Source organism: Gallus gallus, chromosome 2, assembly GCF_016699485.2.
Source record: "Gallus gallus isolate bGalGal1 chromosome 2, bGalGal1.mat.broiler.GRCg7b, whole genome shotgun sequence".
Taxonomy (NCBI): domain Eukaryota; kingdom Metazoa; phylum Chordata; class Aves; order Galliformes; family Phasianidae; genus Gallus; species Gallus gallus.
Window position 1 is genome coordinate 102,806,348 of NC_052533.1, and position 23,050 is coordinate 102,829,397.

The following is a 23,050-nucleotide window of genomic DNA, read 5'->3' on the forward strand; positions in this document are numbered from 1 at the left end:
GAGAGCAGTACTGATCTGCTGCTATTCCTTCGTGAAACTCATAAAGCTTTTTTATAGCCATGCAATTGCATCAAAAAGCCACCAGCCTTTTGTTTTAATCTTCCCTTCCTCCCTCTCACTCTCTGTTCCTGCCTTTCTTGTTGATTCCCTCCTGCATGTTTCTTTATTTGATAAAGATGCAAGCCAGGAATAAGAGGACGACAGTGTGATCGGTGTGCTCCAGGTACTTATGATTTCCCGAACTGCATACCATGTAAATGTAACAGAGATGGAACTGAACCAGATGTTTGTGATCCTCAGACAGGAATTTGTCTCTGCAAGGTCAGATAAATGAAATTATTTCTGCATTCATAAGCATTGTTTGCACATCAGTGGTTATTTCAAATTTAATGGGGGTAAATAGAGTGAGTTTATCATTAAGAATTAAATGTGGCTGTAGAAAAGCATACCTTGCAATATGTGTGCAGATTATCATGATAGCAGGTAAAGTGCATTTATTTAAATGAGTTCAGTATCTGTCGGTTTTACAGTTCATCCTAGTTTTTACACAACGTTACAGCAATACAACAAAGATGTTCATTGATTTGCTGAAGCAGTCTGTACCCTGCACAGATCTGCTCTATGTATTTGCATCTCAGCTTTTGGACATTAACCAGGTCCCAGGCTTTTTTTAGCTATATTATGTCAGTTGACATTTCACCACAGCATTGTATCCAGGAAATCCTCTTTTGTTCTGATTTGCATAATTAGCTATGATAAATGTGAACTTTCACAAGTGACCTTTTATATTGTAGGTTTCAAAAAGCCAGCAGGAGGGTTTTGGCAGGGAAGTTACCAGCTGTCTCTGACTAATAGGTATTATTCAGTGGTTAAGTTTACAGACTGGAAAGACAGCTCATAACTAAGATAGTCTCAAATAAGTCAGTTCTATTTCTATTTGGAATATGGTATATACAGACAGTCACATGTTTTCATTCGTGTTTCCATGCACTTAAATATTCTTTCAGAAGATTTGTTTTATGTGCAGGAGATTTTGGGGGCCTTACCAAAATCAAAAGGAAAACTCTGAGAATTCTTTCAACCATGCCTTAACAGGAGAATGTTGAAGGTGCAGAATGTGATATTTGCCGACCCGGATCATTTTATCTGGACCCTTCTAATCCCAAGGGATGCACCACTTGTTTTTGTTTTGGGGTAACAAGCAGCTGTCGCAGCACAAATCGTCGTCGAACCAAGGTGTATTTGATAGTTTTTTTTTTTTTTCTTTGCTGTCATGAGCCTACATTTATTCCATCATGGAAATGCCAGTTTTCTTCTAAAATTGCAAATATTTTTCATTAGTTGTGAAGGATGAGAAATGTTCTGTAACCAGTAGTGCAGATTTGGTGCAGCATGATTAAATCCTAGGTATAGTCTGAATATAAGTGCCTTTTAGTTGAAATAGCCCCTTTCCCCTTTTTGTAGCAAACTTGCATTGATGTTTAGAAGATTTCATCTAATGGTTACCAAAGACTGTTCTTGAAAACCTATCTACCTGTTCATCTTACTACTCTGAGATGTTCTGGTAGATATGCATTATGCTTTTTTTCCCCCAGCATAATAATAAAGAAGACGATGTTAGTCCTTAATGAAACAAGAGCCAAGTCTAAACAGTTCCCCCCCCCCCCCCCCCATGTTATAGAGTTAGTTAAGCTTAATAGAAGATGAAGCAAACTTTTATTTCCTTTATACATTTTCAGTTTGTGGACATGAGGAACTGGCGCTTGGAGGCAATGGATGAAAATATTGACATTCCTGTCACTTTCAATCCAGTCAGTAATAGTGTGGTGGCTGATGTTCAAGAATTGCCTGCTTCAGTGCACAGTTTGTACTGGAAAGCACCGCCATCTTACCTGGGAGAGAAGGTAAATAACACAACTCCACTGTTTTAATAAACTGTTCTTTAGTTGTGTGTGTGTGTGTGTGTGTGTGTGTGTGTATGCACGCGCGCGCATCAACACTGTTGATTTTGAGTCTCTTTGTATTCCTTAGATACTCTTATTTCTCTTCCCTCACTAGATTATTTTCTGCCTTTCCTGAAATGCCAGGAATCATAACATGTAACTTCTGAGTAGAAGGTTGTGAAAAGCATGATCAGGAACTATGGTTTAGAGAGCTGGTACCTTAAGGTACTTCCCTGAAGCTCAGTATGCACAGAGCTTGCCAATGTGCCATAGTATATTGTAGATTCTCTAGAGCATACCAACCCACTAATTTTATGTCTTTGTTGCCCACTTTTTTTTTATTTTAATAATAATAATAATAATAAAAATTTGCTACTCATGTAAATTAACTATATTATATTTTCTACATGGCTCAAGACAATTCCCCTTCACTCAGTGCAGCCTAGGCAAGCCAGAATGTTGGACACCCATGCCCTAGAGTAATCCTCCCCTTGGGCAGACTTCCAAAAGAATAAAAGCTCAGCAAAGAATAAAATACTCAGCAGCCAACAAGAAGAAAACAAGAAAAAAAAAAAAAGAAAAAACCCTTCACTTTTAATATGTTGGTGGAAAGGCTCTTGACAAGGATTGAAAGGTTGAAAGTTGTGTTACTTGGTTGTTGCATTACATCAGTGCTACATTTCTCGCTCATGAACTGTACATTTGTTGTCCCTGTCTGTTTCCATGGAGGGAAGCACAACACCTGGTTTTTCATCTTTGTATTCTTTCTACTGCTTGCTTCTCTTTCTGCTCAGGGATAGAGGCAGACCCTTGCTCACTGTTAATAAGTATCAGCATTTCAGACCAGTACCAGGATTATTTGCTGCTGGTGGCTCAAAGGCCCAAAGTCCTGGCTTCCTTCTTTGTGCAACAGTGCACAACGGAAAGAGTTTACAGTTGCTAACCAGTTGTAGGTTTTTCAGATGCAGTCCTGATATCACATGTGAGAAAACAATGAGATAGGCACAATAGTATTAAATAGGGAACAATATTTCAAGTTCCTCTTTAGTCCCCATTTTAAGGACTACACCAATGTTTTTCATCCTGTTCTCCTGAGCTTAGGTATAAATACCTTTCAGTTGAACTGCCCAGTGTGCTTTATGTTTACATTGTAAAGCTTCTTGCTGCAATGTCTGAAAACAGTTTTCATCTACTATAATGCTAATCCAAACAAACTTCTTGTTCCGGTTACAAAATGTAAATCAATCTATTATTGCTTTTAACAACAGCCACTAAGAATGGTGGTATGATTTTTTTTATACTCTGTATCACAGTATCAAACCAGGCACGCCGTGTCTGTTTTGTCTGTAATTCATCAAGATGTATAGAAACAAATAGGGCAAATGCTGTTGTCTACCTGCAGAACGCTATAACCTGACAAAGCGATTCTTCACACGTCAAAACAAACACAAGTTATAAAAGCAAGCAGGAAAGGGTTGAAAACAAAGTACTGTATCTGTGGCATGTATCTGTTCATTTTTTCTTCAAGAATGAACTTCTCACGTGCCTGGAACTGAGAGTTAAATTTCACATATTTCACTTATAGCTTGTAGTGTAGTTTATTTGCCAAAATCAAGAGTTAGCAAAGTATTTTTCAATTCTGGTAAGTGCTGCTTCTGATTTTGATCATTCCCTTTCAAAGTGGCTGGAAAATTTTTATCCTTAATTCTTTATGGAGAGCACACTTCCAAAGGGAAGTTAGTAAATTGCCTGTATACACTTCAGGCATAAAATTCTCTCATATTTATCTAGTGGATTTGATTATATGATCTTTTCCCAAAATCATAAGAGGGAAAGGGAAATTTAAAGTGTTAGCAATTGCTGCATGAGAGGGAGATGTTGGTAAAGGAAAAAGGAGATTCTTTAATGCAATATTCTCCATCACAAAGACTGCAAAGTCTCCTACATGGGTGTTGGAGAGATCAAGACATAAGAAGACTTTACTAGCTCCTCCAAGGTTTGTGTTTCACCTAGAACCCATGAAACTTTATAGCAAGCTCTTCTTGGAACAAGAGTGTTCAGGCTCTGCCTGGAGCATCATTTGTCTCTATATCGTAAACAGAATTTATCATACAATCCAGAGAAGCTGTTTGACAGATGATTCAAACATGCTTGCCTAAGTCTTCGTTTTATGCAGTGGAATGTTAATCTGGTTTGGTTTGACGCCTTTTGAGGTCATCTATAGCTAAGCCAAAAGACAGGTGGTTTCAGCTCAGCCTGCAACAATGGTCTGTTATCATCTTCTTACAATTGAGCTGATGCCAGTAGAAATTGTATCATCTACAAAGTGGAACAAAGATTTCCTGTTCAGATTCATATCTGTAGCAAGTTAGGAAAATGAGTTAGCCAATGAGACTCATATTCAAACATTAGTTTGCCTTATCCATGGCTGTTCATTGGGTATAAACTACCAATTTAATTATCAGTCTGATGTCTGCTCTTGATGAGCCAGATTTGGTCTGTAGTCTGGGGAAGAACAGCATTTATGTGATTGTGATTTTTTTCCACAACGCAGATGGCGTGAATCAAGGTATAGAAATAAAATGGCACTGGTAACTATCCAAAGAACACCATCAGACATTACTCAAAGTAATGTCAAATACACAAAGTAAACAAATCAAATAATATTTTCAACCCAAACAACATGTATTCTCACATTTGGCTTAAAGAACCAAAAAAGTATATATTACTTACAATTCTTGAGGGGCGGTAAATTTGAATACAAATTATATTAATATCAAGCAATAACACCGTAGAGTATTTCTGATTATGTGCATTTTGTTCCAGCTTTCTTCATATGGTGGCTTTCTAAGTTACCAAGTGAAATCTTTTGGCTTACCTAGTGAAGGCATGGTTCTTCTGGATAAGAAACCTGAAATAATACTAACAGTAAGTTTTGAAACAGTTTTTTTTGTCTTTCAAGCAATACCCATACCATGATTTTTTTTTCCTGTTACTTGACAGCTATGGCAAATTTTGTTCCTATATTGTGCTTAACTTTTTATAGCAACTTGCTACATTTCTATGAAAGTGATTTTATTGCATTTTGCTCAAAGCAATCAACACGCCTCTCTCTGATACCAAGGTAGCATATTATTAAGCATAAATGACTTCAGAACAAATAAAAATTTAGATGAATTATTGTTGTTTTTTTTTTAAATTCCCAAGGCAGCGTTTTGGTTTCTTGAGACCATCAGAAATATTAATTCAGCATTCTAGGATTCTCATTAGGAAATATGCCTCATGAGGTATCCAAAGTCATTTGGGTAGCAGGATGTAAGGTCAAAGAGTGTTCCTCAGTCCAATGTCTTTGTATTCCTTTCCGCATGCCAACCTTTTCTAATACTGGAGGCTATGAACTTTGACTTGGAACTAATAGCTAATTTCTAATGGCAAGCATTAATTTAATTATCTTGTTTTATTTAAAAGCAAGAACATCGGTGGGTCAAAGCAGGGAAAGCACTTCTGCCAATAAAACACAGTACTCATTACTTGTTATGCTTTGCTTACAGAATGATATACAGTTACTACTAGTTTTTATTCTCCAAATAACAAGAATAATGCATTAATCAAATCATATTGCATGTGAATACTTTGCTATTTTACTGTTTTCTGTGGGAATGTTATATCCTTATTCTCATGCAGGGCCAGCAAATGAAGATTGTTTATGTGGATCCTAACAACCCTCTGCCTGACCGTCAATATTATGGCCGTGTGCAGTTAGTTGAGGTAAGAAATGGAAATGGAATGGCCTTCCCTTTTCTTCCCTGTGGTACATAAAAATTTACGGGTAATATATAAATAAATACCAAATGGTTAGTAATGTTAGTATAAATTTCAATACTGCAGATCATAAATATAGACATTTTTCTCTCCTTACTCCCACATTGAACCTGGGTTCTGTTTCATGCCACCTAGTTTTAGCACTTCTGAGTTAGGCACTTTGTCCAACTTAGTCCTTAGCACTCCCTCCAGAGCCGGTGGTGTAATACTGAATCAGTCATCACTGGAAGATGACTCAGTGCAGCCCCGGATGTGTACTTAATAGGGATTGTAGAATCATAGAATGGCTTGATTTGGAAGAGACCTTAAAGATCATCTAGTTACAACCCCCTACCATGGGTAGAAATGCCAACCACTAAATTAGGTACGAGATCAGTCTGCCCAGGGCCTCATCCAACCTGGCCTTGAACATCTTTTGGGATGAGGCATCTACAGCATCTCTAGGCAACCTGTTCTAGCACCTCAGCACCCTCTCAGTGAAAGATCTCCCCCAGCATCTCTCCTCTTTTAGTTTAAAACCGATGGAGTGAATTGTTACCTGTTCTTCTATGAATCTCAAAGGCGTGGAGGTTCTTAGTACAGATTGGGCCTCCAATGTTTGGGGAGGTGAAGCTGGCAGGGATTATTCCTTCCTTAAATCTGTGCAGAGAAAATCAATCTGAGTTATTTCTGTGTCATATAGGTAAAAAGATAATGTTTCTTCAAGCTAAACTCCGTTTTCAGGTATGCTGTTTTAGCAGCATATAAGCATGGGAAATACAGATCTCGAGACTGGGTTTGTAGTACTGCAGTTACTCTTAAAAAATAAAAGCATTTTCTTCCACCTCTTTTTTGTTTGTTTTAATTGGTAATCTATCAATTTGAATGACTGAAGAAGAACCTGTATGCTGCTTCACTTTTTGATACCTCAAAGCCATGTGTACCTCACAAAGCACATCTCTCTTTATACTCATTATTCCTTTCCCCGCCTATCCTGTTTTTACATTCATCATTCTTATTTTACTGCTGTTTGCTTCCCCCTCACCACTGGGACTGTAGGACTTTGGTTTTTTTCTCCCTTTTTTTTTTTTTTTTTTCTGGTAATCCTGTCTTCTCTGCAGGTTCTCTTTTTAAGAAGCTGTAGGGGTGTACTCATGTTGTATCCTCCATGTGCAGGGAAACTTCAGACATGCCAGCAGCAATAACCATGTATCCAGAGAAGAACTGATGGTAATCCTGTCTAGACTGGATGCTTTACACATCAGAGGCCTTTACTTCACTGAGACTCAGCGATTAACCCTTGGTGAGGTTGGGCTGGAAGAAACGACCAGCACAGGAAGTGGCAGCATTGCATACAATGTAGAAACATGCTCCTGCCCTCCAGAGTACGCCGGTGACTCATGTCAGGTAGGAAATGTTTGCCTTCATACCACACCATTACCTGCTGTCTTGCCTACAGCTATACATACTGGTTTAGTTAGAGGAACAGGCTAGTTATTAAAGTACTTAAACATGCTTCTTTTAAGTGTGTGCACTTTTGATGGCTCAAATACTTTCACTGTCTAAGAAGCCCTGTAAGGCTATTCAACTCTTAACCGCCTTTATGGAATTGTAAATGTCATTTTTATATGTGTAAGGCACTATAATGTTGTCCAAGGGAAACAACCTGGACACTGTCCTGTTCTGATAATGACTGACACTTTTCCTATTCTTATAGGAAAATGGTTGAAAGTTGAAGTTAACGTATTTACAAAACTGTTTGGAGATATTTTTCTGAAAGATAATGTGAACAATGCAAAATAATACTGCTACCTGAAAAGTGGTGGAATCGTAGCCTCAGTTGTGTATTCCATCCCTGATACTGTTCCTGTAGATATAATTGTTTTGGCTATCACTTCACAGCAGAATAAAGTACTGGAGAGATAAGCAGTGTACAAAGAGCACAAATATGAGGAATTATTCTCTCAGAAAATGGTTGAGGGTTGCCATAAAGCAGCAATTGCTGTGCTAACCTTGCAAACATTTTTGAAATGGGAATGAAAAAATAATAGCTACACTGGAGTGGCTGCAGAGAAACTGAACAAAACATTTACAGTTGGCGTATATCTCCTATGTGCATCCACTGCTCAGGGTAGCTATTCATCATCTGTCAAATGTCATTTTGGAAATATTGCTAGAAACTTATTTTTCATACATCTGGTGTTCTCTGCCATGTACAAAATGAGAATTGATTGAAGTCCCTGCTGCCATCCCATTGCTTTCAACATATTACCTGCCTTAAACTAAGGTGGATATTTTTTTTTACACATACTGGTAAAAAAATACATAGCCAAAGGAAATGATCAAGACACTCACCTGGGTAATTCGTAAGCGCTGTATGTTTATGCAGCATTACTCAGGCAGTGATTTACTGTGCTAATCATCTAGCTCTGTCTGACTGCATTAGGTGGAGAGAAGGTGATGCCTGCCACACCCTGAGCTAGGTATATATTGAGCTGCAGGAACTGCGGAGTTATTTGTTAACTTCAGGAACTGCAATGTGTGCCGTACTACTTGACTCACGTATAAAGTTTAAAGGTGGGGCCCATCTCAGCATATAGCCTCATTAATCTGAGTCAGAAGCTGGGGAGTAAGGGAGAGTATAAGGGAATGTGTGAATGCTGAAAGAATACTGCATGTTAACAGTCGAGCTGAAGTAAAATGATGGCCCAAGTAGAGGGGCTGAAGAACATAGGCTGGCAAGTTGTTGCTTTAGTAGCCATGGGATGTTTAACACAAGCTATGCAGCAGAGGTTACTGTTTCCTCATCTTCAGGATAGAAGTCAACAGCAACAAGTTCAAAGGGATTTTTACCTGAGACAGGTAATTTATTCATTTTTTTTCTTCCCTGCTTTCTTCATTCTTTCTCTCTGATTTTTAAATGATCCATTTTTGTAACAGGTAAAAGTAATAAGGCAAATCTTCTTACATCTCACAGCACTTTGCTAACAGAAGTATGTGCATGCAGTTTCTTTTAAACTGTTGTTTACTAGAAAAAGATCAGCCTGAACTCCTAAGTACTTGAAAGTGCTTAGAGCTTTCTCTTCACGTGGAATAAATTTTTCAGTATGAAGAACGTTGCTTCTCAAACAAGTTGCCCATGCACTCCAAGTGTGTTGGTTTAAAGTTTAGAGAGAATGTAAATAGGGAGGAGGAAAAAAAAAAAAAAAAAGCTGTGTAGATTTTTTTTTTTTTCCCCAGATGCATTTTTATACATTTCTGGAGCAAGTGATTCATCTTGCTTTCTGAAATAAGACCTTCAGTAAAGGAAATTGATATGCATTAGAACCTATATTTTACTTAGTCATGCTGCTTAATGTTTTTCAGCCCTTGGCTTCTGCAAAGTTGTGTACACTGACTCCCTGTTGTTTTAAAAATATATCTGAAAAATTCCAAGTGGGGATGCTCATTCTAAATAAAGTCCTTGCTCACACTGAAGCCAATATAAAAAGAGCTGTTGATGTTGTTAGTATTCTGCACACATTTTTTTTTCCTCATTTATCCCATATGTGAGGAAAGCAAAGATGCCACTAGCAACTGTTGTTTAAACAACGATAACTCAGTATTCCTTTTGGGTTCTGCTTTGGAAGAGGTGATTTTTTTTGTTTGTTTGTTTTCTCCTCTCTAGTTATGTGATCAATAAATTCACTGGTTATTTCTGTCCCTGCTTGAACACTTTTGTCGCAACCAACTGTGGCACATGATTTGAGGTGCTGTCCCTTAAATTCTTTGCTCTTCAGATCGTTCCCATCAGTCTTGGTGGTACAACTGCATGAAAAAAGATTTATGGCTTTGGAGTTTCACAGTGACTTGTTTTCAGAATGTTATTCTGGGAGTTACAGGTGAAATGTAGGTACAATGCAGAACTGCATCACCTGAGGCAAGAATCTGGGGAGGTGTTTTCTTCATGGCGTGTGCAGCTTTCTGCTCACTTCCAGACAACATCTCACCTTCCTTGCATCATGCCAGCTTAGTTACTAGTGAAAAAGTTTAGGAAATAAAAAGTCATTTTCAGTGTTGTAGGTATGCTAGGAGGATATTTAGCGGAGGATATGGGCATGAATTTTTGAATTGGTCTGTGTATGGAAAGGTTCTGTGCCCAGGAAGAATTCCTTCTACTTGCCCTGCCCTTGTATGTTTCTACTCATGCCAAGCAAGAATCTGTTTTTTTAATTGCTAGTTAATACCTATCTGGTTCAGGTTAGCAAACTGAATGTCTCTTGATTCATTCATAATGTTCATTCCTTTGGTTCTACCCCCTGTTTAAACCCAACTTTGATCTGACACGCTGTGTTTCTGCTCATGTGCTTTCAATAGCTGAACATTCTTTTCATGCTTCCCGCGGCTCTGGGACAAGCCTGTACTTAAAAACTAGACCGCTGTATGTTTTGTAAGATCACCAAGCTCTTTGTCTAAGCATGGCTTTGTTTAGCTCCAGGTGGACTTATTTTGGAAGTTATGATGAATTAATGTAAAAGATACATCGTAGAAGTATTTCCAAGGAATACATGGCAGTTAAATTAATATCAAGATTTCACATAACCACTGGCTAATACGTGAGACTTCCACGTGTTCGTCTTTGAGAACACTGTGGTAGGAAACAATATTCAATTCTTTTTCTGTGGTTTAAAAGTCATGTTCTATACCTTTGTACATAGCCACAGGAAACGTGTTCTGCTCAGAGGTTAGAGTCAAAATTAAATCACTGCTACCACAAAGTGTAGAGCACAAGGTACAGATATTTAGGATGAAGCCTTATTACCTCCGTTCTTCATTGCTATTTGTTGAGTTAAAAAACTACTTAAGCAATAAGGAGAAAGATTTGTCGAGAAATATACACCTCTACTCCTCCTTGGAAATGGCAATTTCAAAACACACATCTCATAACCTGTTAAAGTTTCTTTCCTCCAATGCTCACTGTTTCTTTTTCCTCTCTCTGCTTACTGCCTAGGACTGTGGCCTTGGATTTTATCGTGAGAGTAAAGGATTATTTAGTGGACGCTGTGTCCCCTGCAACTGCAACGGAAATTCAAATAGGTGCCACGACGGTACTGGGAAATGTATTGTAAGTAAAGATTAACGTTCAAAAAATGAATTTGAAAAAAAAGAAATCAGAGAAAAAACCTGTACCTTACTGCAGTACAGAATGTGCAGCATTGCTAAATTCCTAGCAACTAAAAATAATCCTTCCTGTGTCTTATTCTTTGAATCTTATACCGCTAAGGAGCCTAAATTGTATAAACATTTATGTTATGCGTGTTTAACATAACTGTGGGTGGTTAGAACCATTTGTACCCTTGCTTTTGTTTTTTTTCTTTCCCTTTCAAAATGTCACCAAATTAGCACATATGTAAGTGTTTTCAGTTACTTACAGTAATTTTGGAATCTTATCCTTGCATATGCAATCTTTAGTTTTATAAATATATACTAGGGTTTGCTGATGATGACAAATAGTGCATTCATGCACTATTCTTTGCAGAATCTCTTGTTCAATTAGTATCATTAAATCTCCACTAATATCAATTTACAGCTTAAAAAAATAGCACAGTAAATGAAAAAGGAGATAAAAGTTAGATTAATTAGAAGATGCCAACTGTTACAGAAGATATACTGGGGCAGAGTCTGCTCCCTGGCATACCGTATTAAAGGTAAAGCAAACTCAAAGGAGCTGATCAGCCGTAGTAACCTGGGGAATGTGACATTTGGCTGACTGTACTTCTCTAGCTTGTATTATGACAGTCCTTTAAACAGTTTGTTCTGAATAAATTCCTACTTGAACTTTTTTTTGCTAATTTTTCACGTACTGTCTAAGTGAAAACAAGAACCTTGCCAAAATCTTTCATGGTTTGTTTTCTCTGTTATTTCTTCCTTGTTCATTCTGAATCCATTCTGCCTGCGGTGCATTCCTACGCATTATGTAATTCCCCTCGACTTTGTCTCAACCAACCCTGGTGCTTCAATGGAAGCTATAAACCAATTCAGCACATTCTGGTAAATGACTTACAGTCTGCTGCTGTGGTGAGGCCGGGCAGGCCGTGACAGGAAAATGTTGCTGCAGAACTGTAGAGATGAGGAAGTTTTAGTTCTAATGAAAATTATGAAGCCAGAAAAGTACAAATTTCATATTTGCCTCATGAAATATATGGTTTAGGTTTCTCTTTATCCTTTCTTCCTCAGAGATGGATCAACCTTCAGGTAGATAGAACTAAATCGACGCTTAGCCTTGAGACAAAATATAAGGCAAACAAAGTCACCTCGTATGATGTGGTGAAAAATGAAAGCCTGGAGGTCCTGTATTTCCATCATGAGCCTCCATCTAATAAAGAGCAAGTTCTTCTCTCTATACAGGAGCCATCAAACAAATAGACCTGTAGCAGTGCTGAGAAGGCAGCACAGAGACATCAAGTTTCTGTCAACTTTTATATCTGAAATGCAAAGCTTGGCCTTCTCATTCCTGCCCCTCACCTGGAGCACTGGACCCAGTACCTTTCCACATCAGCTGCTCTCTGGTGATGGTCTTCATAGAAGGCTATTTGAGCTAAGCTCCAGCCAACTCTTTGTGGCAGCAGTATAGTGCTCCTCAACTGAGGCAACAACTAAGCTGCTGTGTGGTTGTAGAAGGACAGGGGTGCAGTGCTGCCTTGTTGAATGGGGAAGAGGATAGAGGGTAGGAGGAGGTGTTTCTACTGTGGCCCTAGCACACTGTATTCTGGCACCCACATGGGTGTCTGGAAGTCGGCTGAGAGTCTGACTTTCAGAGTTTGCAGTACTGGACGGCTGGGAGATGCTGTGACTCCAGAGCTGTCTCTGATCTACTCTCCCATGCAGGCCCTGTGAAACTTGAAGGAAGACCCATGTGGGAGTTGCTGCTCTGTCTTTATTCCACTGTGCCTTGGGAGCACTGGGTTATCTTCTTCACTCTGTATATGCCATGTAGCTAGAGGAACACTATGATACATTCAGAGTGGCTTATATATGTGAAATATCTTAACTTTTTTCCAGATATGTATGGAATTCTTTCAGCTTCTATAAACATTTTTAAATGATAGTATCTTCATGTTTCTTCAACTTCCCCTAGTTAAATGCCCCATATATGAACTGGAGCTTTTCCTGTTCTTTTCCAGAAGCTTTCACGAGTGAGCCACATAATCAGTCCTTGAACCAAAACAAATTATGGGCTACTATGTACAGAGTCTGGGGCAAGCACTGTTGATGTGTTTGAGAGTCTGGGTGTGAAGAAATGTGGAGGAGAATGCAGTATAAGAGGGGGTGAAAAAGACAGAAGTGTTGTTCACCCTCAGGGGAAAATGTCCATCTGCTGCAAATCACAGTAATAGGGCTCTCAGCTGTAACTTGAAGTCAGTGTCCTTGCACTGGGAGTGTGGTCTGCTCAGTGACTGCTTCCAGCCAGTTTCACACATTCATTTTCACTTTATTAGTAAACACTCTGATCTGTGGAACACTGGATTAGACTGTTGCACGTTGAAGAAAACAGTTGTAGAACTAAGGAGCGTGAAGACCTTATGGATCTTGGCTACATGGAATTTTTATGGCTGCTCAAAATGTATTTCTATTAAAACAACTTCTGTTTTAAATTAGGTCCTCCCTAGATAAAGCAAAAGCACGTTGCTTATCCTCTCCCCATAATGTACAAATGTGTTTGACCTTTGGACAACACAAGGAATAAGAATGTTCTTAAAATAAATTACAAATTTCCATGATTTTGTTATGGAAAAGATATTATTGTATCAGTTTTATTTAATCTTACAGGCTTTTCTTTTCATTATTTATTCCAGTTATTCCAGATTACAAATTATGCCTACATTGGTAAAAGTGCATGAAATTCAATTCTGATCTTAATCTGAGAAAATATTTAGTTTTGATAGTAATTTCATGAGATTTTTAAGAATGTTTTTGAGCTCAATTCATTGCCTGTTTTTGAATTATATCTGTCTTCTAATTATTGTTAAGATGCAAAATTTGAAGTTGTGTTTAAACTCTGAATTTTTCACAGATGCCATTGAAATACCAAGAGAGGGCATCAAGGAAATGATCACTAACAAACTATGCATCTGATTAAATTTCTTTTTAAATATATTTTGTACTGCTTGTTTATCTGTTGCTTTTTCATAATAGTGAGTAAAATGTGCTTCCTACAATTAGAGAATGATTAGGATCAGTCCATCCTGGTAGTGAAAGTAGTTTAGTGAAAAATGCCTAGCTATGTGAAAGGGAAAGAGTGTATCCTCCAAGTAAATTTGCTATAATTATTTAAAATAATTAGAAAGTCATGCTGAGTATGCTGAGATGTTAACCATCTTGTTTGTTTCTTTTTCAAGAACTGCCAGTATAATACTGCTGGGGAAAAATGTGAGCTCTGTAAAGATGGTTATTTTGGAGATGCCACTCAGGGTTCCTGTCGGATATGTCCTTGCCCTTATACAAACAGGTACTGTAAAATATTGTGAGAAGCCAAGCAGAAGGTAAAGGGTGGGTGAGGGGGGAGGAGGAGGGAGGGAAGAACAAAATCCTGCTAATATGAGAAGATATGATATTTCCTTATATTCATGTATCACCCAACACAGTGGGGCATTGGACCCATTTGAAATGTTGGACCAGCAGAAACTTGGTGTTCCATCTCATGGCATTGCCTATTTTAGTGAGCTGAATATTCCAATTCTGATTCAGTTGCTGAAACACAAGGACATGCTGCTGTGACCTGGAAGATCACCAGGCACTTGTAGTGTGCCTGTTTACAATAACACAAGTAACCCCTTCATAGTGAGTAATATAGGGTGGAAGTCTTTTCCATTACGAAGCATACCTAGAATCTTTTTTTAATGGAATGCACAGTGTAAGTTATCTTTAATCTCACGTTTAACACCATCTAACTAGGGGATAAGTGGCAATGATGAAAGAAGCCTTTTTGATGAATTCAGAAAATTAAGATACAGAAGATTAAAAAAATAAACACCAGGTAGCCATAAGTAACAGATTTACGCTAGCAGACAGTAGTCAGCTTTTTCGTTTATCAGAGAACTCTTCAGTACATCTGTTTTTGACAGCATTGGCCTCTTCCGCAGGTGCTTGCCTGAGGCTGAAAGAACATATTTTTGCTCATATATTGGCTTAAGAGTGCTGAAATATCTAAGGAGGCAATGAAACTTGCAGTAGCTTTATAGATGCACATTAAAGTGATAAAGAACATTTATTATGTAAAAAATGCACTCCACCTGGCATTACTGGAGTTGCTTTATGCAACTGTTAGTAAGTTAAAAAATGAAAGTAGCAAACGTGGCCTATCCCCTCTTCACCTCCTGCCTTCTCTTTACCGAACACTGGCCAAGTAGTTGTTTTCCGTCCAAGAAAAATTTGAATTTAATCAAGTCTTCTAGAAAGAATAGATAAAAATTGTCATCATGCTATCAGAAATACTCCCCAAATTGGTGTGCAACTCCATTCTATCTCAGTTAAAAAAAGAAAGAAAGAAAAATGCCATTAAATACATAAAAGTAACCTCTAATGTTTCAATTCATTAAAAAAAAAAAAAAAAAAAAGCTATCTATCTGAACAGGAAGAAACTTTGTTCAGCACAGGGTATTGATTCTTGCCTGGTAAGATAAAGTAGCTGTGTAGGGTTGTTTTATTTTACAACATCATTATTAAGCTTTACTTTAGGCATTTCCTTGGGTAGTGAGCTATAACACCCAGCTCAGAGGGCCAGGAAATCATTGTTTGTTGGTCCAAGGATAGAATTTCAAGGAAACATAGGAAAGAATTCAAAGAAATAGTCAAATCGATTTATTTGGAGAAAGGTCTTCAAACCTGGAGAGGCGTTTATACTGGATATAAGGAAAAAGTTTTTTTTATGGTAAGGGTAGTGAAGTACTGGAATGGGTTGCCCTGTGACTTGGTGGGTGCCCCATCCCTGAAGACATTAAAGGTCAGGCTGGATGAGGCTCCGTTCTAGCTGTAGGTGTCCCTGTTCATTGCAGGGGAGGTGGACTGGATGACTGTTCAAGTCCTTTCCAACACAAGTGATTCTGTGATTCTGTGATGTATTGATGATTAAATTAGCTGATGGAATGAAAAATATTTAATCACCAAATCATTTATGTTTAGCCTCTAGAGTGTTAAATCTGTTTGATTATGTTTTCACAAAAAAATATTTTGGTTTCTTCTCAAAGGTTTGCAACTGGCTGTGTGGCAAATGGTGAAGAAATTCAGTGTCTCTGCAAAGAAGGCTATACTGGAGTCCGTTGTGAACGGTAAGCGTCTTGATTCTCAAGACCAAGGAGTTTGAGGAGCACCATAAAAGGAGATCTGAATTATATATCGTTGTATGCATGCATGTAATATACAAACACTTAAGGAATATATATTTATATAAACAATTGCTATAGTGTGGTCCTACTGTGTAGCTGTAGGTATAAACTCAACATTCCCTTCAGAAAACCATTCTCTGAAGACTGTTTGTTGAACACACAGAATACCAAAAGGGAACTGTCAGCCTCTTGCTGAAGTGCCCTGTATGTTGCCTTGTCCTTCAGCCCGTCTGATTATAACAGCCCCAACTTAATTTGTCCTTGTTACAATTGAAAACAATTTTCCATTTCTTCCAGCTACTTTATAGTGCTTCAGTGTTCTTAATTAGTTACCGGTAGCAACTATGTAACATTTAACACCAAATCCTTCACCCCAAATCATTTTGATGTGCTTCCCGGCTGGAGTGTGCAAACACAATACTGAAGCCATCTCTTTTGCTGGAATGGTACAACAGTTTGACAAAGCAAAAGAGGTACAGCATAGCAATGGATAGCAGGAAGAGGAAGCAATTCTAGTGAGTTTCAAATCCAAGAGGATTTTTCAGTGTAACAGATTTGTCTGATTTGGAAACTTGAGGCCAGTGAGTCCTGGTGTCTCTCCTGAAGACAATACCACCAGTAGCACATTATCTTGTACTTCAAGACTGTTAAACTTGACATCTAAGCTGTAGGTTATAAATTTTCTCTTCCAGATCTAGCCATACCTCAGCTCCTTTTCATGGTCTCTTGATTGACACGTTACTACTCCTATAGATCTTACAGCAGATTTACTTTGAGGAATACTAGCTAGCAAGACCAGGCAATATATTTAACCTATAATATATTCAGGGAGCAGTCACACACACTGCTTTGCTGACAGATGGCAAAAGGAGGTAACACCCAAGAGATGGGTGGTAATGTTCTGTGCCACTGCTGTTTGAAACCTCAGTGCATATTTGCAGCATGATCCTAGTTAATATGTGATTTCTGGTGGGATCACAGATCGAAATTATGTTGTTGGCCCAGTTAGGTGTTGTAAAATCCTCTCATTATGTATGTATCTGTGTGCATTGTATTTTTACATATGACATGAATTATTTTTATCCGAGTATTGTGGGAGTTTTTATTTTTCAAAAAATTTTCTGCAGTACTGGAAAAGATATTTTTAACATAGTGCAGTGGATACTGCAAAGCAAAAATACCTTCGTTTTGTCTAAGTCAAGGCGTGAAATGAAAGTTCCAGACAGTTTCTTCAAGGGAAAGACTTGTTTATTTTTGTCAAGTGAAAACATATTTGACAAAAGTGGGTTCAAATATTTAATGGGAAAAAAATAACGTCCCTCTTTATCTAGCTGTGCTCCAGGATATTTTGGAAATCCACAAAAATATGGAGGCTACTGTCAGAAATGTAATTGTAACAATAATGGACAGCTGGCTAGCTGCGACCGCCTGACTGGAGGTATGTAAGGGTCTGTGGATGTGGAAGGTGCTGTTGTTTTCTCTCAGGGAAGCAAAGAGGGAAGGTGCTTAATTTGAATGGAAGAAGAGATCTCAACATAGAATAAATGTAAATCATTTTTAACAAAAATGGAAGGTTTCCTAAGACATATGAGTAGAGCAACATAAGGATTATTCTGAGCCATTGAGTTCACCCTTGTAAGCCATTTTATCATATATTTCTCTTCATAAATAATATTGATTGTATTTTGCTCTTGAGCTGTGCAGCCGCATATTTGGATTCATTAGGATTCCTCTTTGACATGCTCAAGTCATATCTTGCCACTCTGTGTTATGAGCTTATAAACGGATCTTACAAACACTCAATATGTCTTTTTTAAATGTATCTGGGACAGATTAGTGATGTCTTCAGAGTCTGCATCAGACACTGCCATCTTAGGTATCCAAGCTAACTGTGTTAACAGCAAAAGTCAAACATCTTACTGACAAGGGCTGTTTTATAAATCCTGCTATACATCTGTATGCAATCTGAGACATCCTTGGTTTATCAGTCATATGTACACTGCACTAAGCTCTTAAAAGAATATAATGCCAGAGGTATAACATTATACCTGCGGTATAGATTACAGTTCTGAAGTGAAGGGCTCTATCCTGCATTCCTCAGACTGACTTTACCTTGATTCACCTCGATCTCCTGAGATAAGATACTAGTTTATATTTAGAAACACACAAGCCACTGCACTTGAAAAGAGCCTTGACTGTCCCAGGTTTTTTTTTCCCTCGTAAAGTTACACTTTTCTTTCCACAGATGCATCTTTTCTTTCTGATCTGTTTAGTGATGTGCCAAACTAATAACTCCTCATATTTGTGTGTTATCCATTTCTCTGCACTACTGTTCATACTGCATTACAATGACTGCAAGGATCACCCTCATTTTCTCTGGTCACAGAAATTAGGAAAACAGTGGTGTGAACTGCTGTTGGCACCTGGTGCAATTGCTTCAATAAGTAGTTCTCATTTTGTATTTCATTCAAGTAATAAATCTTCATTATTTGTATACTTCATGTGGAACAGATCCAAGCAGTGTTTGATGTTTCATCATTCCATTCTTCTTGAAGCAAGAGTTTGCAAGGACAAACTAATCCGTAGGGCAAAATTCAACAAGCAAGTTTCTTTTCAGTTTGATCAGATGGAGACAGCCATCTCTTTCCCCACATTAGCAATAAAACCCTCTGTGATCATCAGCACAGCAAGTTCTAGCAGGCTTCTATGTGCGTGATGTTCGGCACTTGGCCAGATCCATTTTATCATTTCTTGGCTGATGTTGTTTGTTCATGAGCTGTAATAATAGTTTTATTTAATTGGTACTTCATGGCGACAGCTGAAATGTATCTGGTGCAAGCCTGTATTATACAACAGCAGAACCACATATGTATTTGCATTTAGAATAATTTCCTTCCTTCTCTTAAAAATACATTCTTTGTGACTTGTCTTCTGGCAGCAGTGCTCACTACTGATACTATTTAACTTTCTGATGACTTAATGTGAATGTGCCAAAGGAAATGGCACAGCTAGGCATTTTGTTCCAGGCTGTTTCATGCTGCTGTTAAATTTCACATTCCATTTTATCACTGTATCCTCTCACAGTTGCAAGCTGTTGTTGACTCTTGGCAGCAGCAGCCTATGCCAAGTTCATCCTTTTAATTCAGAGTAAAAGATGTGCACAGCCCTTCTCATCTTCAACTGGAGTTGGCAGTACAGGGAGTTCTGCAGTAGCCAGTAGGACCAGATCTGTACAGGGAACTTATACACCAAGACAGGGAGATTTCCATCCTATATAAAAGCATTTTTAGGAGCTATTTCCAATCCTGCCCCCTAGAAGTTAGAGTCCTGGGTTACGATCGTACATACACCTGGAAAGTGTCAAGCTTCTTATAACGGGAATTGTAAAACAAGCAAACAAAACACACTGAACATACAGTTGCTTGTGGTAGCCTGTTGGGAAGGGCAGTGAGTCTGTTGCATACTACCTATGTCTATGGCCCAAGCACCATGCCTGAGGTAATGTATAGTGCCTCCTTCCATGCATACAGTCTGGATTTCATTCAAGACTGATTAATCCCTTAAACAAGCAAGCTGGAACATATATGAATAGAGGCTATAAATGTCTTAGTATCTAAGGGGTAAGACATCCTTGTGGGAATTAAAATTTGTGGTTAAGATGTGGGTGTTAAAGTAGATAACTGTTTTGCACCTATGTCTTGTGTAAAATGCTTTAACTAATAGGCAATATAGTCTTGGCTCCTATTGCAGTGTTATTACTCTAGGCAAATTCTAGGAATACACTCAGTGCACACGATATGAGAGATTCCTGCTTTTATGTAAGTAGCATATCTATGGGGTTACAGTCAGTTTCCTTTGAGGGATAAAAAAGATGTTGATCTCATCAAAGCATAGGTGAGAGCTGAATTTTTCAGCATGCTCAAGCCTTATAGACATTCTAGCTCTTGCATAATGGATGTGGATTTATGAAAGGATAGCACAGTGTTTTTAGTATCTGCCAGATGAGAAAAATGAGGGTTAAAAATGCAGTCAGTAGTGGAAAGCTTTTGTAATTGGTGATTGTTTTTGGATTTCAGAATGTTTCAATAATGAACCGAAAGATGTGGATCCCAATGAAGACTGTGACTGTAAGTAACAACACAGAATTGCACGAAGATGTCTGCTGTTTTTGACTCTATACCAATGACTCTTTTAAGAGTGACAAAGATTAAAAAGAAATGGTGGTGTTCTGTAATTAATGTTTTAAAAGCAAAGATTCAACCAAACCCTTGGCAAAAAAAATGATAGAAGAGGTCAGCCAGCCAGATGTAGATGGTGCCTTCTTTCTCCTCATTTCTGGATTTGGTACTCTCCTTAATACTGTGGGCATTGTTGTTGCCTTTGTTATTTAGAGAGGTGACAAGCATTGAAATTCTATTGCATCTCACTTCTTAATGTGCTCACTGAAAAGTTTTCTGCACAAATAACAATAATATGTATTGTTTTCCTCTGCTTATGCTCCCTCTAGCTTGTGATAGCTGTGTAATTACATTGCTGAAGGACTTGAGCACAATAGGTGATGAACTTCAGCTGATTAAGTCTCAGCTGCAAAATGTCCGTGCGGATGCCAACACACTAGAGCAGATGAGACAATTGGAAATACGCATCAAAGACTTAAAGGTACTGTAAAGCAAACTGAAAAGTTGATTCAGATTAAGCAGATAAGAGTTGAATGTAGGAATTCATGCCATCTTTTTATCAGCTTGTAGGGAAACACGCATTAACTTTGGATTTCAAATTCTGAACTCTGACAGCACTGGGTTTCAACTGTGTTAAGAAGGTTATTAGCCCAGCACAGAGCTCTGTAAGGGACCCTGCATCACTGTTTGCTGTGAGGCCTGCTGGCCTTGACAGCTGTATTTTTGAGGTTTTCTTGAAGGTCTTATGTTTTCTTCTGGCACTTCAAGCTTCTGCAAGGCCAAAAAAATAAAACAACCCCAAATTCAAATTACCAATGCCAAAATTCATCCTAAAGGAATTTTCTTCAGTTAGAACAGCAGTTGCTGTACGCACAGAAAGAAAAGCCCAGCTTTTGGGCAGCAGGTTTGATAATTGCTCATTATCTCCTATGTCTTGGTGATTCACAGGATTTTGTTTTGTTCTTTCTTTTCAGGTCTTACTGAACAATTACCGTTCTGTTTTACATAACCAGGGCTCAAAGGCAGATGAATTGGAGAAAGAATTCAGTAAGCTAAACCATGACTTAAATGCTCTCCAGGAAAAGGTAGGTGACTGACCATAGTAATTTAAACATGCACACTTCTTGACTATATATTATTAGTTAGATATCTCCACACATTTTAAAACTAATTATTTTTTTTCCTTTGCTAGGCTGAAATGAACTATAAAGCAGCTGAGATACTCTTAGATAATTTTGGACAAACTCATCAAAAAGGAAAGGATTTGGTTTCAAGAATACAAATAGTTGTCAATAATATACAAGGTAAAAATAGTTTATAGCCCCGTAATAGGTTTTGTTTCATTAATTCATTGAAACAATATTCTTAATTAAGCATGGGAGTTGTTTTGTTTTTTTAGAAATCACAAGTTAGACCTATCTGCAGAATTCACTCTTCCTATTAGGAATCTAATACACAATGCTAACTTAGGTGCCTGCCTTCCCTTTCGAGTGAATAGGTACAGAGGAACTTTACCAGTGGGAAATCTAAAGCACTTAATTGACCATCCTAACTTCAGCACTATTTCCATCTCTGTTGCTATTATAGGCTTTCTTAAATTAGAAGCTTAACATAATTGCTGAATTTGGTCATTCAGGACAAACTTCATGGCTGATGTTGTCTTGCTAACATGGGTACTTTTTAGCTTAGTACAGTTAGTGCAAAACAGATCTACTTCATTAATGGATTCAGGAATAGGCATGTCTTTTTGGAAAAGAGACCAGCCCGTCATTTGAATCTTCTGCATGGTGTGTCCTCTGTTTGAATTTGACTTTTTTTTTTTTTTTTTTAAATCCAGTGCTCTTGGAACAAATAGCTGGTACAAACTCAGAAGTTAACAATTTGCCCTTGGGTGATGCTGCCAAAGAACTGGCTGAAGCTCAAAGAATGATGAGGGAGATGAGAAACCGCAACTTTGGCCAACTGCAAACAGATGCGGAGAAGGAGAGAACAGAAGCTCGGCTGTGTAAGGGCTTGTTCTCTAACCTTCTTGCTCTCTAGAAAGATCAGTTTTAAATCTGAAGCATTGTTGGCTGTTTGGGATGAAGAATACAGAGAGGGACAATTTGCAGTGTATTGCTGGGACTTGTAGCAGTTAGCCAGAATGAAAGCGGTAGTTCTGGAGGGGATTTAAAGGCCTTCTTACTTTGTTAGTAATAAACTTAGTTGAGCTGGGGAAGAAACCCAGTAGAGGCCTCTTTAATAATAAAATGAATCTCAGTAAAGAGATTTTATGTTCTCCATATGTAGTTGACTGGGACATCCATAAACCTTATATTAATAACAGTGAGTCACAGGCTTATCTCCTAACAAGCGCTGTAGTTGAGAACTGTGAAAGATGTGATTGATATTAATTTCCTCCCTTAGCTCTGAACTTTGATATCTTCCCCTGAGTAACTATTCTGTATCCTAACATGTAGGCATTGAAATGGACACTCTTGAGAGTGTGATTCATTTGACCTATTTTATGTTTCCACTTTCTGTGAAACAAAACATGCCTGTATCTCAGCTGATTACGGAGGAAGCTTTGATGTCTAGCTCCAATGTAGACGTCTGCACTGTAGGTGAAATTGGTGATGAAATGAATAAACACCGATCTGTGCTCTGTCTGCGGAAGCAAATTTGTGAGCAGATTTAATCCAGCAAGGTGCTGAACAGTATGTCTGCTACAGTAACACTGCATCTAGTGTTGAGAAGGACAGTCTGTAATTTCTGCAACCCTAGT

The 23,050-nt window shown here is 38.1% G+C and overlaps 1 protein-coding gene and 1 long non-coding RNA gene across 2 annotated transcripts in view; one reads left to right on the forward strand and one right to left on the reverse strand.

The window, feature by feature from the left end:
* LAMA3 (laminin subunit alpha 3) overlaps nucleotides 1–23,050 on the forward strand; it is a 113,508-nt gene that overhangs the window by 67,944 nt on the left and 22,514 nt on the right. The window contains 15 exon segments of the mRNA XM_015277980.4: nucleotides 177–321; nucleotides 1,096–1,236; nucleotides 1,740–1,904; nucleotides 4,770–4,871; nucleotides 5,628–5,711; nucleotides 6,921–7,151; nucleotides 10,735–10,848; nucleotides 14,123–14,232; nucleotides 15,971–16,051; nucleotides 17,440–17,546; nucleotides 20,185–20,235; nucleotides 20,616–20,767; nucleotides 21,261–21,371; nucleotides 21,479–21,590; nucleotides 22,124–22,291. Coding sequence (XP_015133466.3) covers nucleotides 177–321; nucleotides 1,096–1,236; nucleotides 1,740–1,904; nucleotides 4,770–4,871; nucleotides 5,628–5,711; nucleotides 6,921–7,151; nucleotides 10,735–10,848; nucleotides 14,123–14,232; nucleotides 15,971–16,051; nucleotides 17,440–17,546; nucleotides 20,185–20,235; nucleotides 20,616–20,767; nucleotides 21,261–21,371; nucleotides 21,479–21,590; nucleotides 22,124–22,291 — 1,874 coding nt within the window.
* Nucleotides 1,898–8,175, reverse strand: LOC121110076. The gene is made up of 4 exons (XR_005855546.2): nucleotides 8,100–8,175; nucleotides 7,557–7,611; nucleotides 6,304–6,404; nucleotides 1,898–4,854 (listed from the first exon to the last, which is right to left on the reverse strand). It is a non-coding gene; the product is annotated as an uncharacterized LOC121110076 (long non-coding RNA).